Below are 17,081 nucleotides of genomic sequence, written 5' to 3' on the forward strand. Positions count from 1 at the left end.
CACGTCTTAAGGAAGATCTGTTGTTACATTTCAGATAGGAGTTTCTTTTCCAGTTCTCGTTCAGATTGACATAGGTGTGTGTGTGTGTGTGTGTGTGTGTGTGTGTGTGTGTGTGTGTGTGTGTGTGTATGCTTGATAGATGATCTCACTGAGTGGCCAGGCTGACTTCAGAATGTAGTAATCCTCTTGCCTCAGCATTGAGAGTGCTGGGATCACAGATGTAACCCTGACAGGTCCCATTTTACATGTCTGAATGAATATGTAGCGTTTTCCCATTAAATTTCTCTGTAACTTAGAAGAGGATCCCAGCTCTGGATCATGGGCTTGTTTCGAATGAATTTTAAAACAATATCAACCCCCAAAACTTGCTTTTCTTTTATTGCCATGTTAGTGCTAATTTTGTACATTCTGAGAACTGTGAGGGTCACACAAGCCTCGTTCATTAATAGAGTTTGCTGAAAGCTTCCACTTTTATAAACATGGAGGTGCCACCAGAAGATGTAGTTTATTTGGTTTTCTCACAAACTGCTTTCTTAGTGTCACTGACTAAATTTTGGCATAATTTTAGTGAGCTTAGAAAGGCTCTGGGCACTTTCAAGGCTGAGGCAGGAAGATCATGCGTCATGGGCTAGCCTGGGCTATATAGCGAGGCCCTGTTCTAAAATCCCAAACCAACCAACCAACTGATCAACAGTAGCCACCAATGGCAAAGGAAAGGGTCTTTAGACTGAGTTTCCTACCTCCTGCCCCACTTCCTGGCAATAGCCATAGTTCTGCTGGTGGTGTGCACTGGTGACCTAGGACAAGGCCAGTCACCTCATCCCTAGGTGGGTCTTACATCACTGTTGGAGAGCCGAAGGCATGACCTAGGACAAGGCTGGTCACCTCATCCCTAGGCGGGTCTTACATCACTGTTGGAGAGCCGAAGGCATGACCTAGGACAAGGCCGGTCACCTCATCCCTAGGCAAGTCTTACATCACTGTTGGAGAGCCGAAGGCGAAGCAAGGTTCTGAACAAGATCCAATCCGGATGGTACCCTACATTAAATGGCCTCTTCAGAACCAGGCTTTGGATTCATAATTCCATCATGTGAATGCCTCGGAGCCCTGATAAGCTACAGTGTCCGCTCTTGCCACTACAGACACAAGGACTCGCTCGGGTGCATGGATTTGAGACTGCATGAGGAGGTGAACAGCGTGTCCTAAGACGTACATACGACAGCAAGAGCAGACTTGACTAGTGATGGTAACCAGCCATTGGAAAGCATCTGTGTGCTTCAGGCTTTCCAGAGACACGCCTCTTTCCTCACAACCCACCTTTAGTATTTAGCATAAATATAACAGCTACCAACTCTTGTCCCTTGTGCAGAGGTGTCTTTGTTAGTGATGTGTCATGTGTCCTTCCTGGCTTGTTTCGTGGTGTTGGTGAGTGACAATTCATCTTTTTAGCTCTCTACGTCCAAAGAACGTTCCTGGTTTTCTGTCAAGATCTTTCAACTCGTATATATTACTAGATGTAAACAGATACAGGCAGAAATATAGGCAGATACAGGCAGAAAGTCTCACGCTTCTCCCCTAGGAATCGGCAATGCTGATGTGGTTGGTGGTAGCATCGGTACAATGGTGGTGGTGGTCGAGGAAGTATGAGTGATGGTAATTGTGGTGGTGATGGTGATGGAGGAGGTGGCAATGGTGGTAGGAATGATGGTGACAGAAGTGGCTGTTAATGATGGTAAAAGTGATGTGATGGAGTAGGTGGTGGTGATGGTGATGGTGGTAGTGATGGTGGTCGTGGTGGTGGTCGTGGTGGTGGTGGTGGTGGTGGTGGTGGTGGTGGTGGTGGTGGTGGTGGTGGTGGTGGTGGTGGTGGTGGTGGTGGTGGTGATGGTGTGGTGATGGTGATGGTGGTGGTGGATGGTGATGGTGGTGGTGATGGTGGTGGTGGTGGTGGTGATGGTGGTGGTGGTGGTGATGGTGGTGGTGGTGGTGATGGTGGTGGTGGTGGTGGTGGTGGTGGTGGTGGTGGTGGTGGTGGTGGTGGTGGTGGTGGTGGTGGTGGTGGTGGTGATGGTGGTGGTGGTGGTGATGGTGGTGATGGTGGTGGGGGTGATGGTGGTGGTGATGGTGGTGGTGGTGGTGGTGGTGGTGGTGGTGGTGGTGATGGTGGTGATGGTGGTGGTGATGGTGGTGGTAGTGATGGTGGTGGTGATGGTGAAATAGAACTTAGGTGCAGGAATGACAATAACGGTGTCAACACTGAAGAAGCGGTGAACCTAGCCACCCCTCTGCCTTGGGCCAGCGAAGATGCCTCCATTCCAAACCAGAGCTTGACCCTGGACCACATATGTAGGTAACTAACTTTCCCAGCATTGGAATAAACTTTCTTTGGAGATTGCTTTTGTAGTTTTGAAAACCCGAGGGCTTAATAAACCGTAGCTGAAATACAGTTGGCTAGTCAGTTACCTCCCCAGCCCCCCAGTGATTGGTGTGCAGTGTGAGAACCTTGTCTTTGTTCATTTGTTTGTCTTTGAAACAGGTTCTCTTTGTGTCGCTCTGGCTGTCCTGGGCTCACTGTGTAGCTCAGGCTAGCCTTGAACAGAACCTTGTCTTTGCTTTGCACTGCAGAGTGGCTCAGTGAAGTCCTTTTCCCAGAAGCTCACAACCAGACTGATTGTGTGTTCTCTGACAAGTCTCTGAAGTGCCACAGAACCTGTAAGGTGTGTTGACAGCATGTGTGCACATATGCATGCACACGCATGCACATGCATTCATGCACACACACCACACACACCATACACCACACACACACACACACACACACACACTAGTGTATAACATACCCAGGGGTATGCAAATACATGTGCACGTGCACACACACACAGCTTGCTAGTTTATGACATACCCAGGGCTATGCACAGACACACACAGACACACACACAGCTTGCTAGTTTATGACATACCCTGGGGTATGCACACACACACACACTTGCTAGTTTATGACATACCCAGGGGTATGCACACACACACACACACACACACACACACACTTGCTAGTTTATGACATACCCAGAGGTATGCACCTGGAGGTCTCTTTATTATTCCTATTTTGGTCACTCGCAGTGTAATTGTTTTGCATGGTGATATTTTTTTTTTTCTGGGGAAGAGCAGATGCTTCAAACCACACATTCTGCTGCTGTATGTCAGAGCAAATCAGTGACTGTGCATCAAGGATGAGGGAGGCAACAGGCATCGTGCTGAGTGGGCAAGACTCACAGCTGAGTGAGTGCTGCTGCTCCCCAGCTTCCGTGTGTGTCCGCCGCAGCTGCCCCTTCAAACCTCATCAAGATGCTGTCCCGGGCCACTGCTCCGCGCCATGAGCTCTGAAGAATACATTTCCAGGACTTCCCCTCGCTGCTCAGCTGCCCACTGGAGGAGATCTTTGACCCTCAGGAACCAGGCTTACTCTAAGGGGCTTAGCATTAAGAATTTGAGGAAACCAAATCTCTGCATTTATGCAGAAATCAAAGACCAGTGGAAGAAACCAGCGAGTTAATAACTTCCTGAAATAATAAGCAGCTTGGGGTTTTATGGTTGATTTTGTAAGTGGAGAAGTTGAGATAAAATCATTTATAATCATACTGCTGAGCTCTTAATTCTGCTCACGTTAACAAAACAACACCACAGTTGCAATCGCAGGGCACATAGAATACAGACAGATAATCCTGCGCCCTCTTTTAATCGTGTAGCGTTAAACCATTCCCACACCGCTTTTCTAATTGCTCTGCGTCCTAATTGGAAACACAAGGTTGCCCTCTCTGGTCCCCTAGAACTGGATCCAAGGATGTTTTCGCTTTAATGAGTTTGCTTGTTTGCTTTGACTGTTTGGTACTTTTCTGTGAGAAAAAGACAAAGAGCGTCAGAAGTGAGCTGTTGCAGTGTTGGCACGAAGCTTTCAGGCTGGACTTCAAGACTTGGCATGGCCAAGGGGCAGCAGCCTCCCTGGAGAAGGAGGAAGTGGGGAGGAGAGTGGAGCTCGGAGGTGGGAAGTTTGTGACTTTAGTTTTGAACCTCAACGCAGCTAATTAGGAGAGCGTTTCAGGAGTCCCTTAAGCTTTCATTTGCAAAGTAGGACTTACACACCTGCCTCCGGACTTGACTCTTACACTCACTCGCCCATGGGTCTGCTTATAATACGGTGGCTGTTTGGTTTTTGTCTTGTTCAAACAGAAACCCAGAACCATATATTTACAGACCATTTATCCAGTGCCTGCTGTGTGCCTGGCTCTGCTGAGATAGCTGCCAGCAAGCACGTGCCTCCCACTCAGCCTGCCACATCTGACTGTCGTGAGGAGCCCAGGATCACAGGCAGAAAGATGAGACCCCGGGAACAGGGTGTGACTCTGAGGAAGTTTGTGGGAAAAGCCTAGGGGGCTGACATGTAAAATGACCAAGGTTCAAATCCACCTTTGCTGTACATCTCACTTGGACACCTTGAGCAAATCGTTTAGAGCTCTGAAATCTGCTTTCTGCATCTGTAACCCCTCCCTGAAGGTTGTGGGGGTTCAGAAATGACACACACAGAGCACACTGTGCATGCATTAGATGTCCAGAAACACTTACTGTGCCTGGCGTCTACAGTGCCCTGGTGGCTGCCTGTCTTTATGAAAATGACCCCAACAAACTCCAATATTCTGAAATGTCAAAGATTGGCTCCATTGTGCTTGAGATGGTCGGAAATAATTCTTATTACAGTCTAATCCTTGCAAACTGGCCATCTCTGTGCGATATGTATGCTAATGAGAGTTAGAGCATGCAGCTCTCAAGAAATTGCATTTCTTGGCTATTATGTAAAAAGCGATGAGAAATGACTCACGAAGGTGCTGATGGCTGCACCCTGAGAGGCCTCATTGGATATAGGCTGGTCACCTGTCTGCAAGAGTATTGTTCATAGTGTGTGTCCTGTCATGCCATGGGCAGATCCATGACAGGAGTCCGACCTACTTAGTACAGTGTCTTTATGTAAAGTTCCTGCTTCATAAATACTTGCTCACATATTCGTTCATTTACGCGTTGTCTTTCACAGTGTTTCTGTAATGTCGCTTTAAAACAGATACTTACTTACCGGCGGGCTAACGGCAGCAGATGGCCCTCATTAAACATTAATAAAATCATGCACATTAAGGTTAATCTTTCTTGTCAATTTAAGGGGATCCAGAGTCACCAAGGAGGCACATTCTGAGATGTTTTTATGAGGGCATTTTTAGAAAGTCTAACCGAGGAGGGAAGATGCATCCCTTCTGCGCCCTGACTGTACAGATGCAGTGTGACCAGCTGCCTCAAGTTCCTGCCCCTTAATCAATGAGCTAAAATAAACTTTTTGTGTGTGTGTTGGCGGGGGAGTGGGGTCAGGTGCTTTATCACAGAAAAAAGAAAATTAACTATGATTATACAATTAATAGCAATAACTAAGATGGGCATGGTGGTGCACGCCTTTAATCTCAGCACTGCGGAGGCAGAGGCAGGCAGATCTCTGTGAGTTTGAGGCCTGCAAAGTGAGTCCAAGACAGCCAACGCTACACAGAGAAACCCTGTCTCGAAAAACCAAAACCAAACCAAACCAAACCAAACAAACAAACAAAAACCAAAACCACAAAAAACTATATTAACAATGTGGTGACACAAAAAAATTCCCTTGCTACAAAGTAGAGAGAGGTGATAGCCAGCATTTCGGTCATGAGACCCTCGCTGTAAAGCTTGTAATATGCAGATCTGGTGCCCTCTTCTGGCCTGCAGGTATACATACAGGCAAAACACTGTATACTAAATACATTTTTTAAATCTTAAAAAAAAAAAAAGCTTGTAATATGCATGCCTGGGACATTCTGCCAATCAGAATGTATTCTTTAATGCCAGATTTTTCTCGCTGCTTGCTGACACCTTTTTTTGGATTGATTTTGAATTTGTTCATTTAGTTTTGCTATTCAACTCTATTTACAAAATACAAGCAATATTTCTTTTTAAAAATTACATCATTCCTATTAAATTATTGGCCAGCTGCCTTTATTTGGCACCTGTGTGTGCAGCACACTCCTCATAAGGCTGGCCCGGAACCGCCACCTGAATCCACACTCACAGTGTCTACAGAGAGGCAAAAGAGAGAAACCAAGGTGTCTTAGTCAGCGTTCTGCTGCTGTAGAGAGACACCGCGACCAGGCAGATCTCACTAAGGAGAGCAGTTAGCTGGGACGGCTCACAGCGTCACAGGCTTAGCCCATTGTCATCATGGTGGGAAGCATGGCAGCGCACAGGGCTCCAGAAGCACCTGGGGCTTGTACACCCAGAGGCAGCGGGAAGAGACAGACACTGGGCCTCGCTTGAGCATTTGAAACCCCAAAGCCCACCCTTAGTGACAAACTTCCTCCAATGAGGCCATGCCTCCTAATCCCTGTCAAGCAGTACCACTCCCTGGTGACCAAGCACTGGAATCTGTGATCCTCTGGGGGCCACTCCTATTCAAACCAGCACACAAGGGAAGCAAGGGAGGGAAGGGGAGGAGCTTCTGAAAGGCACAGCAGGATGCTGACTTGCAGATTTATAGTGGAAACAATCCCTCTGCTCATACAGGGAGGCAGGGGCTGAGCTCACATTTGTCCCTCATTCTGTGTCCCTAACTGGACACACATTGCCACTGTAAATCTTTTCCTGGCCACTTGATGGCAAGCTGTAGCCATGATGCCAAGATATGTGTCCCTAAACAAGGAAATGACCCCAGGCCACTGAGCTGCAGCCTCCGTGTCTTGAAGTAAATTTTGACACAGTTCTGGTGTCCTTTAGGGAGGAATGTGGGTCCCTGGGGGAAGGGTCTTCTCCACACATTTAGTTCCTATCTCCCAACCCCAGCAATTCCCTCCCTCCCTCCCTCCCTCCCTCCCTCCCTCCATCTGCCTGCTGCTGTGACCTTAGATGAAGAACTTGCACCAAGGTGCACCTGATGCTCCCACTTCCTCTGTGGGGGAGGATGGGGGCCCTGCTGGAACCTCTGCTGTGCTCTCTGCACCTCATGTCCAGTCCTATCCATGATGTCCACTGTCATCGCTGGCGTGCTGTGGTTTCAGGCTTCGCTACCTCAGAGCCATCACTTCCTTTTGGCTTACCTTTCAGTCCTGGGAACCTGCTCACCGCCAGGCCTCTTCCCGGCTTCCTCTCACCCCAAGCCCTTTGTCAGCACCGTGCCGGGCCCCAGTTAGCTACAAGGGGATAAACATGACCGTCATTATCGTTTGTTCTGGTTCTCGCGTTAAGAGTTTTTCAGGTGGCCGCCTGCGATCTGGTGACACATCCTCCACCTTCCCATGCTTGCTAATGCTAGGTATAGAATGTTCTAGACTCATGTCATCCTGCACCTGCCTCAGCTCTGTGGCCAGCAGCTTCTCCCGAGCCCCGCTTCCTTCCTGGAGGATGGTTTTTGCAAGCCAGATCTAGGCCTGGTGTGCTCTTTGCTCCTGGGCTGGTGTTTCTTCAGGCCTTCTGAGTGGACAGACAGAGGAGGCCCGGAAATGTATGGGCATGTGCATCTGTGGCTGTCTCGGTTTCTCATGTGAGTTTGCATATTAAAAACAAGCGGCTCTTTCTAGGGTTTCTGTAGTTGGATGCAGTGGGTTCACATTGTAGCAAGCACGAAGCCAAAGTCGGGCCAGCCTAAGAGGAGACAAGACTTCTTACCTGCAGACGGAAGGAGATCATGAAGTCATTTCCAAAGCAGTCATCTCCCCACATAAAGGAAGTATGCGGAGAGTCATTCCTGAACATGCTCAGATTAAGATCATAATTGAAAAAAAAAAAAAAGCCACCACGGGCATTGTGTACCTGCCTTTAACTCCAGCACTGGGAAGGCAGAGGGAGGTAGACCTCTTGTCAGTTTGAGGCCTGTCTGGTCCACATATTGAGTTCCTGGACAGTCAGAGCTATGCAGAGAGACCTCATCTTTAAAAAAGAAAAAGAGCCAGGTGTGGTGGCGCACACCTTTAAACCCAGCACTTGGGAGGTAGAGGCAGGTGTATCACTGTGAGTTCGAGGCCAGCCTGGTCTACAGAGTGAGTCCAGGACAGCCAAGGCTACAAAGAGAAACCCTGTCTCTAAAAACCAAAATAAATAAATAAATAAGAAAAAGAGACAAAGCCTCAAACCACATATGTGAAAGATTGAAGTGACTGGCTGATAGGCCAATAGGCATGCTCAGAAGGCCCAATGTTAGCTGAAAATACAGGAAAGGATACAATCACTCACACAGGAGCCGATAGCCGAGAGTGCCCGGCTTGCTGAGTCACTAACGTGCCAGGACCACACAAGTCCTTTTTATACTTCTTGCTTCCCACAGCTACGTATCCCAGGCTAGCCTCAAACTCCCAGCAGCCTTCCATCTTCGCCTCCCAACTGCTGGAGTTACAGGTGCACACCACTGCGCCCCGTCGAAACCGTGCTTTGTAACAAGGCGGGTGAGGTTGCTCAGCGTAATGCTGGCACGAGGCAGGTGCTCCAGTGCCCTCCATGCATTTGCTCATGCACATGCAACTGTGTAGGCGCGAAGGGGAGAGCTCAGCCAACCCGGCAGCCCTGTGTGGGCTGGTGGCAAAAGAAACAGGAGTGGAGGGAGCTGAGAGTGTCAGTACCATCAGGAGAGTGACCAGGGTGTGAATACACAGGCTGAGCACAAGGAAGGCTCTGAACCAAACACCCTACTGAGAGAACATCTCCTGTGTGAGGCAGGAGAGCAGCAAATATGGCTTCAGATACTTTTTGTGTGTGTGTATATATGTGTGTGCATGCATGTTTGCCTATGTGTGGGCACATATATGTGTGCATGGATGTGTATGCTCTTGCACGTGGAGACCCTAGGTTGATGTGGGGAATCTTCCTCTGTCCTTTTCACCTTACTCACTGAGGCAGGGTCTCTCAATGGGACCCAGAGCTCAGCCATACAGCTAGTCTAGCTATTGGCTTGTTTTGGGGACCCTCCCCCCATCTCTGCTTCTCACACACTGGAATTACAGGTGGCCTGCTGTGTCCACTGGGCATTTATGTGGTTCTGGGGGCGTGGAATCTAAACTCTGGTGCCCACATAGTAGTTCGTGGCAGGAATGTAGGTGAATGAAATGGCCAAGGACCTCCAAGACGCCCTTAGCCAGATGCACTTGGCCTCTGAGCCCTGCAGGTGACAGGTACAATGATGTGGCATCTCTCCTGTGGACACAGGAAGCCTGCAGCTAGGAGAGGTGATGTGCTGTGGCTGATGGAGGGCACTGGTTGTGTCTGGGAGTGTAAAGTGTGATCCTTTCTGGGCAGGGCAGGCTAACCTTGTCTGGGAGTGGAGTGTGACCCTCTGTGGGCAGGGCAGGCTAACCTTGTCTGGGAGTGGAGTGTGACCCTCTGTGGGCAGGGTAGGCTAACCTTGTCTGGGAGTGGAGTGTGACCCTCTGTGGGCAGGGCAGGCAGGCTAACCTTGTCTGGGAGTGGAGTGTGACCCTCTGTGGGCAGGGCAGGCTAACTTTGTCTTGGCGTGTAGTGTGACCCTCTGTGGGCAGGGCAGGCAGGCTAACCTTGTCTGGGAGTGGAGTGTGACCCTCTGTGGGCAGGGCAGGCTAACTTTGTCTTGGCGTGTAGTGTGACCCTCTGTGGGCAGGGCAGGCTAACCTTGTCTGGGAGTGGAGTGTGACCCTCTGTGGGCAGGGCAGGCTAACCTTGCCTGGCATGTCAAGAGTGTTGGGAAGAACCATCCAGGACAGGGCTGGGTTATCAGGAGAGGAGGTGACACTTTCCTATCTCTGTCAGCACCACTCTGCACTAGTCACCTCAGAGCTTGGCTTGAGAGCAGCAGTGACCTGGTTGGTCCCAGTTTCTGCCCATATATAGAAGTTCCCGACAGAGCAGCAGGCTGGGGCGGAGGGGCGCTAACTGCTCCACACCTCTGCTCAAAGTCACTCTATGGCTCCAGCTTTCTTTGGGGCCAGCATCAGATTTCTTCCAAAGGTCTCTGTGGCTCTGATGCCCAAGACCCCTCTACCCTCATCCCACGTCTCCTTGGTCTGCTCACTATGAGTGAGCCTGAAACATCAAGGTGAGTGTCACCCAGGCCTTCTGCTTGGTGCAGTTCATCAGTGAAAGGAGGTGTAACTGGGGAGACCAGTGAACTACCTGTATATAAAAGTGGATTGCAGAATGCCAGCTGGAGATGCTGCCGCCCAGGAAGTGGCAGCCCCAGCACCTAATGACTGTTGCAGAGTTAGAACCCCAGGCACCTGAGGAGTTGAGAGAGTGGCGGAAGCTTTGAACTTGGGGTGGCCATGCCTTCCAAAGTGAGGGACGGCACAGAGCTCAGCTGGGACCTGCCCTGCTCTTATCACATGTGCTTTCACTTGAAAATTTTCGTAACTGTAACTGTTTTTGCTGGATTATCCTATACTTTTCTAGGGCCCACCACCCAGGTCTGGAGGACAGGTTAGAATATGGCAGAAGACCAAGGGAGGCCAGGCTGGTTTTGTTGTTGTTGTTTTTTTAATCACAGCAGGGGGCCTCCTACAGCAGTAGTCACTGGGGTTACTAAGAATAGGCAGACCTGGGACATTACATTAGCTGAAGTGCAGACACAAAGCTTCATCCTCCGTTTAGACTGTGTTGGCTAGTCCCTAGGCCCATGATGCGGAGATTATTAGTAACCGCCTTTAGCAGATCCGGGACCAGGAGCTTAGAAAGGTTAAGTAATTTGAAGGTCACACAGCTGGGATTGGCTAAGCTGGGGGTTCAAGTCTGGTTTTCTCCTAGCCCCCTCACGGTGGACCTCATCAGAAAAAACTGCATTAATGTATTCTTTTTTTTTTTTTTTTAAAGATTTATTTATTTATTACATAACATATACAGTGTTATGCCTGTATGTATGCCTGCACACCAGAACTCATTATAGATGGCTATGAGCCAACATGTGGGTGCTGGGAATTGAACTCAGGACCTCTGGAAGAGCAGCCGGTGCTCTTAACCTCTGAGCCATCTCTCCAGCCCCAATGTATTCTTTTACAAGCGTGTACCTTAGGAGTTTTACTGATTTCCACCAAAGTTTTGATTTTATAGCACAGCATATAGCGTGTTGAGAAAAAACTCACATGACCTACAGGTGCTCCTGAGGAGTGGGGGTGTCTCAGTGTAGTCTGGGAGACCCTGGGCCACAGAGGACCAAGGGGCGTGTCTGATGAACACTGTATGGAAAACCACGTACAACTGGCCCACTTGGACGGCAACATCCAGTCAGCTCTGGCAGGTAGCCATGGAGAAGGTAGCGTGGACGCAGTCCCGTTATTTGGGACTTGGTCCTGGCACCCCCTTTTGATCCTGGCACCCCCTTTTGATGTCCTTATGACAGTAGGGACAGGTCCTTGGCAGAGTCCTGGGACAGCTAATCTACTTTGTCCACGTGGCTCGATTTAGGATGCACAGGAGACAAGACTCTGCCGGGTCTGTGAGGGTTTTCCCAGAGAGGTTTGACAGTGAAGGCAAGACCTACCCTGGATACGGGAGGGACCACCCCTAAGGCAGGGATTTTGACTTTGATAAAAAGGGGAAAAAGAGAGCCAGCTTGGTGACCCACGCCTTTAATCCCAGCACTTGGGAAGCAGCCGGATCGCTATGAGCTTGAGGCCAGCCTGGTCTATAAAGTGAGTCCAGGATAGCCGAGGCTGCACAGAGAGACCCTGTCTCAAAAACAAAGGCAGTGGTGGGGTGGAGAGCACTCACCTCTCTGCTTCCTGACTGAGGGTTCACAGTGACACCAATCTTCCCACAGTGGCCGGCTGCGCCATCTCTGTGAGCCTGAACACACTATTTCCTCTTAATGTTGCTTCAGCCTTGTGCTTTGTCACATCAACAAGACAAGCAATTCATTCCACTGAAGGTCACTTGGTGTGTTGATGGGAAAGTCGCTTATTGATAGGGACTTTGTCCAGACACTTGCTGGTTCACTGCCTCCCCTTCACCTGGCCGTGAAGACCAGCGCGGGAGGAGGGCTGTACCTGCTACCTTGTGACTAGTGTTAATGTGACTTGTGAAGAAGGGCTGGGTTCACAGGCTGAGCTTCTAGAAATGTATTAACTAACTAGCTAACTAGCTAGCTAACTAACTAATTCTATTACTGTACACAGGACTCAGTGGGAGTGGTCTGTAGGGCCCTTGGGATATGCAGGGGTGTTTTGTGAACTATAGAGACCTAGGAAAAGTCTCTAGAATATTCTTAGCATATTACAGTAAGTGACACCTATACAGGAAAGTGGAGCAGACCACAGTAACCGGTGCTGGCCAGTGCTGGCTGACTGACACGCCATCTTTCTGTAACAGTGTGGTTGAGAGACTCAAGGTCACCGTGCTCTGCCTGGCGAGGATACTCGGATGTAGGCCCTGCAGGATGGGGTTTGCATTGTCCGTTTATTTATTTACTCATGCATTTGTTTAGAGATGTTTCCACTGTCAGTTTATTTATTTATTTAATCACGCATTCGTTTAGAGACAAATTTCACTACATAGTTTTGGCTGGCCTGGAGCTTTCTCTGTAGACCAGGTTGGCCTCAGACTCACAGAGATCAACTTACCGCTGCCTCCACTATGCCCAGCTTCATTATCTTACTTGTTTTGCACACTTGCTACTGTGTGTGTGTGTGTGTGTGTGTGTGTGTGTGTGTGTAGTCATAGGACAACTTGTGGGAGCTGGCTCTGGGTGTTGAACTCAGGTTTTCAGGCTTGGTGACAGGCTCCTTTATCTGTTGGGCCATCTTGGTGACCCACAGATGGGAGTTTAGGTCAGTGTTTACTTTTCTTCAGATACAGCTTTATTCATTTTATTTTTTGAAAGAGGCTCTTGCTATGTAGCCTGCGCTACTCTCTGGAACTCAGATTTCTCCTTCCTCCGCCTCTGAAGTGTGGTATCCTGGCTCAAAGACGACTTTATAGGAAACTTTTAATTTTAATTTAAAATTTTTTTTTTTTTAGGATTTGATTATGAAATTAAGTTCTCACTAGAAGGGATTCCAATATGTGAAGCTTATTTTTTAAGTGGTGTTATAATGCTCCATAGGTACAACTTGTCTGAGGTGACCTGAGGCCATCAGACCTACTGTGTGACAGGGTGGGTACAGTCACCTCTGGCACCGGGAGTGTGAACGAACACTGCTCTGTGTCTTCAAGGCCTGCGATTGGCTACAACTGGATAAGCAGTTTTTAATTATTTCTTTTAAATTGAAATTTTACAAAACTAGTAAAATTGCTGACTTTGGGGCATTGATTTCTCAAAACTGTATCATTTCTAGGGATGTAGCTCGGCTGGTAGGACGCTTGCCTAGCATATCTGAAGCCCTGGGCTTGATCCCCGGCGTTGGGCAGACGGGATGTGATGGCCCATGCCTGTAATTGTAGGAGTTGGGAGATGGAGGCAGGAGGATTGCAAGTTCAAAGCTAATTTTAGCTACATAGAGAATTCAGGGTTATCCTGGGCTCCATGAGACCCTTTCTGTAAAACCGACCAAGCAACCAACCAATTACTCTCTCTTTTGGAATCCTACAAATTTGGCAGTTTTCTCCCAAATCATCACCATGATTTAAAAAAAAAAACTGCAGTTGTCCTTCTGGGTGTGGGACATAGTCATGACCATGGAGGCTGCTGAGAGAAAGAAGTGAAGGGAAGGCCTCTGGAGCTCTGTAGGAAAACCCAACAGGCCTAGAAAACAGCCCTCAGCCTCGAGAGGCTCTTACAGAGCTGGGCTTGGGCTGAGAAGAGATGTAGCATTATTTTTCCGGGTCTCACAGTCTCTCTCTCTTTTCTGTCTTTGGATTTCCAGCAGAGACACTGAGACAGAGATTGGAAGACCTGGAGCAGGAGAAAGGCCACCTGCCCTGGGCCCTGCCGTCACAGCAACCTGCTCTTCGCAGCTTCTTGGGCTACCTGGCAGCGCAGACCCGGGTGGCCTTGCGTGGAGCCACCCAAAGGTGAGTACCCATGGATGCCTCATTGTCCACACATTGTCCCTTTCCTACTGCCATGCAATCAAGAGCTGGGAGGCCCCGGGCTGGTGTTTCCTGGGAGGAAATCTTTGGATGCTGGGGTGCATGGGTCCATTTGGAGGGAGATCTAGTTGGGTGCTGCTCTCTGAGAAAGAAGATACAAGCACAGGACAGAGGGCAAAGGTGATGGTCCTCTGCACTGGCTGTGCCCTGGTATCATGGGTGTGGGGGGTGGGGTGGGGGTGGGGCCGGAAGCCTGTAGCTGGCTGTTCAGGCTCTGCCCCATATTAGCTGAGTCAGTCAGTTTGACATTGGTTGTAGTGCTGGCCCATCTGCGCTGGCCTACCCCTGCCCCCTGCCCCTGCTCCCTGCTCCCTGCCCCTGCCCCCTGCCCCTGCTCCTGCCCCCTGCTCTCTGCCCCTGCTCCCTGGGTAAGCCTGAGAGGGAATAGGCACCTTGACTGTTGTGAGGATTCGGGTCGGCGTGGATGTGGTCACAGCAGCTGCACCTTGCTTCCCACCGCCGATTTGCCTCAGCCATCACAGGGCTGCACGGCCTGTTCCTGCCAGGCGCCCGTGGCATCGTACATTGGGTTTGTCTTTGCGTCTCCCTGGAACCTGTTTCGATGAGGAGGCCAATCATCTTCTGATTTAGGGGTGCCATGTGACAGGGCGTGGCTCCACTGTGTCCTTTTGTAGAGATACATGAATGTTGAGTAAACTCACGCACTGTCCTCTCCCAGGGAGGAACCCCGCCTCCACGCTTCCATTACCTGGTCAGACAGGGAGGCGTCACCTCAGCTCCCCTTCCCGCTTCCTGTGGAGGCCTTCCTGGCTTCTCTCTTCTCTTCTCCTTTGGGCTGTTTCTTGACCTAGACCCCTGTCTGGTTCTTCCAATATGCCGAGTGCATATATCACAAACACTTGCACGATCGGTACTAAGTGTTTCATAGGTAACTCACTTCATTTTATCATTTTAGTTTTATTTCCTTGTGAGGCAGAGCCCCATAAGTGGCCCAAGCTGGCCTTGAACTTGCAGACCTCTGGCCTCAGTTTCCCAAGTGCTGGTGTTATTGCTGTTAAACTGATATGTGCATTAGTAGTTTTATTTGCTTTCTCGCTCCGTTTCTTTGCGGGAGGCACCTGTGTGTGCTGTTTTTCCAGTTCTGCAGTGACTCTGCTTCTGTCACCCCCTCACATCTGGATGCTGTCATCTCCCCATCCTGTTGTCACTGGTCATTCTCCTTGCTGCTTCTGACGTCTTGCCTCTCTCCCATGTCCTCACATTGACGTCCCCACCTCTGCAGGTCCTGCATGCCCTCCAGTGTGTCCCAGACGTCCGGCCACGTTACGTATCTCTGAGGCTCCCTCCATAGCACTCGCCTCTCTGTGGAGTGCTGACCCTGGGCTTCCTGTGGTCTGTAATACGTTTATTAAACTTACCTTTATATCCTTCTAGAGGCGCCGTGATTTCAGCCGTGACTTTTAAGCTTATGATTGGTGGTGGTCGGTGTTGGCTGTCAACTTGACTGCCTTAAGAGATGTCTTGGACTGGTGAAACACACCTGTGGGTCTGTGAGGGCATTCCCAGAGATGATTGACACTTGGGACAGGGATTGGGAGAAGGGAGGGGCTGAGGAGAAAGCTCACAGGTGCCGTCTTTTCCTGCGCGAGCTGCTGCCTCTGCAGTTCTGCTGACACCGGACTCCAGCTTCCTTGGCCTTTTGACGTGGACTCAATTCCGACATCTCTCCAGGGAGCTTCCAGGCCTCCTCCTCTGGGTTGATTCTGCTTTGTCGAGCTTTGTGTGCTGAGCAGTAGCTGTGTGCTCTGCCTCTGCAGCATGCAGGCCGCCGTGGCTGGGTTAGCCAGCTGCTGGCATGTAAGACAATCTAATTCCCTTTTCTATAGCGCACGCATTCTCTTGCTTCTGGTCCTCTAGGAAGTCCTGCCAGAAACACTCTCCTAAATTTTATTTTGCCTGTGCATGTGTGTATGATGTGCATGTATATGTGTATTTTTGCACACATGTGTGCATGCACGTGTGTGTGCATGTAGAGTCCAAAGTTAACATGGTGCATCTTCCTTGATTGCTCCCTACTTTACTGAGGTGGGGTCTGTTGCTGAACCTGGATCTCATTGAATTTAGTTAGTCAATTGCCCAGGGGCACCCCCTATCTTCCCTTCCCGAGTGCTGGGATTACAAGGCAAGGCTGCCTGCCTTTTATGTGGGCTCTGGGATTTAAAGTCTGGTCCTTCCCTGTGTGCAGGAAGCACTTTGTCCCCCAAGCCATCACCCCAGACCCATTGTCATCAAACAGAAACCCAACTAAACCTATTGTCTGTTGGTTCTGTTTCTTAACAGTTAAACTTTATTATACAACCCAGCTAGCTTACACAAAAGGGAAAAAAGGTTAAAGGGAAAAAAGAGTGAACCTTCCGGTATCCGTTCCATGGCATGGGTCCCTAGATGTCTCTTGCCTGCATGCTGGTCCGGCCTGTTTACTGATCCTCTTCCCGATCCACGTGTGCTCAAGTCCCATCTCAACCTGCTGCGGCAGTCTCCCTCTCCCATTGAGGGTCAATTAGAAACACAATAGTCCGGGTGGAGTCCCCAGGTCCGCTTCCTGAATTCCAGGCCCAGGATGGCCCCACCCAGTCTATCTCAAGGTTAATCTCAGGGAGAATCCGTGGTGTGTCCAAGGGCAAAGCCCACCAAGACTGCTTTCACCTGTGACAAAGTTTACAATCCTTCCCACAATCGCCCCTGTCCATCCTCGCACCACCCTCTCCTCATCCTCTTCTCCCAGATTCCTTGCTTCATGATTTCTACCTTTAGTTACCTCAGAAACACCTCAGACCCCCATTCCCTGATTTCCTGAGCCATGGGTTGGTGGCTGTGGTGACATCTACCATCTCTCAGGTAGTGTCACTCGCCTTTCCAAACTCCACCCCAAAGCCTTCCTCTGTTCACTATTGCAGTGGCCTCTGACTTTTCTGATTTGCCATCCATCTCCTCCAAAGTAATAAGGAAAAAGCTTCTGGAAA

The 17,081-nt window shown here is 49.6% G+C and overlaps 1 protein-coding gene across 1 annotated transcript in view; it reads left to right on the forward strand.

Annotated features, from left to right (window-relative positions):
• Disc1 (DISC1 scaffold protein) overlaps nucleotides 1-17,081 on the forward strand; it is a 189,741-nt gene that overhangs the window by 27,792 nt on the left and 144,868 nt on the right. The window contains exon 3 of the mRNA XM_051168873.1: nucleotides 13,872-14,019. Within this exon, the coding sequence (XP_051024830.1) occupies nucleotides 13,872-14,019 (148 nt within the window). The remainder of the gene's footprint in view (nucleotides 1-13,871; nucleotides 14,020-17,081) is intronic.

This window comes from Acomys russatus, chromosome 26 (genome assembly GCF_903995435.1).
Source record: "Acomys russatus chromosome 26, mAcoRus1.1, whole genome shotgun sequence".
NCBI lineage: Eukaryota > Metazoa > Chordata > Mammalia > Rodentia > Muridae > Acomys > Acomys russatus.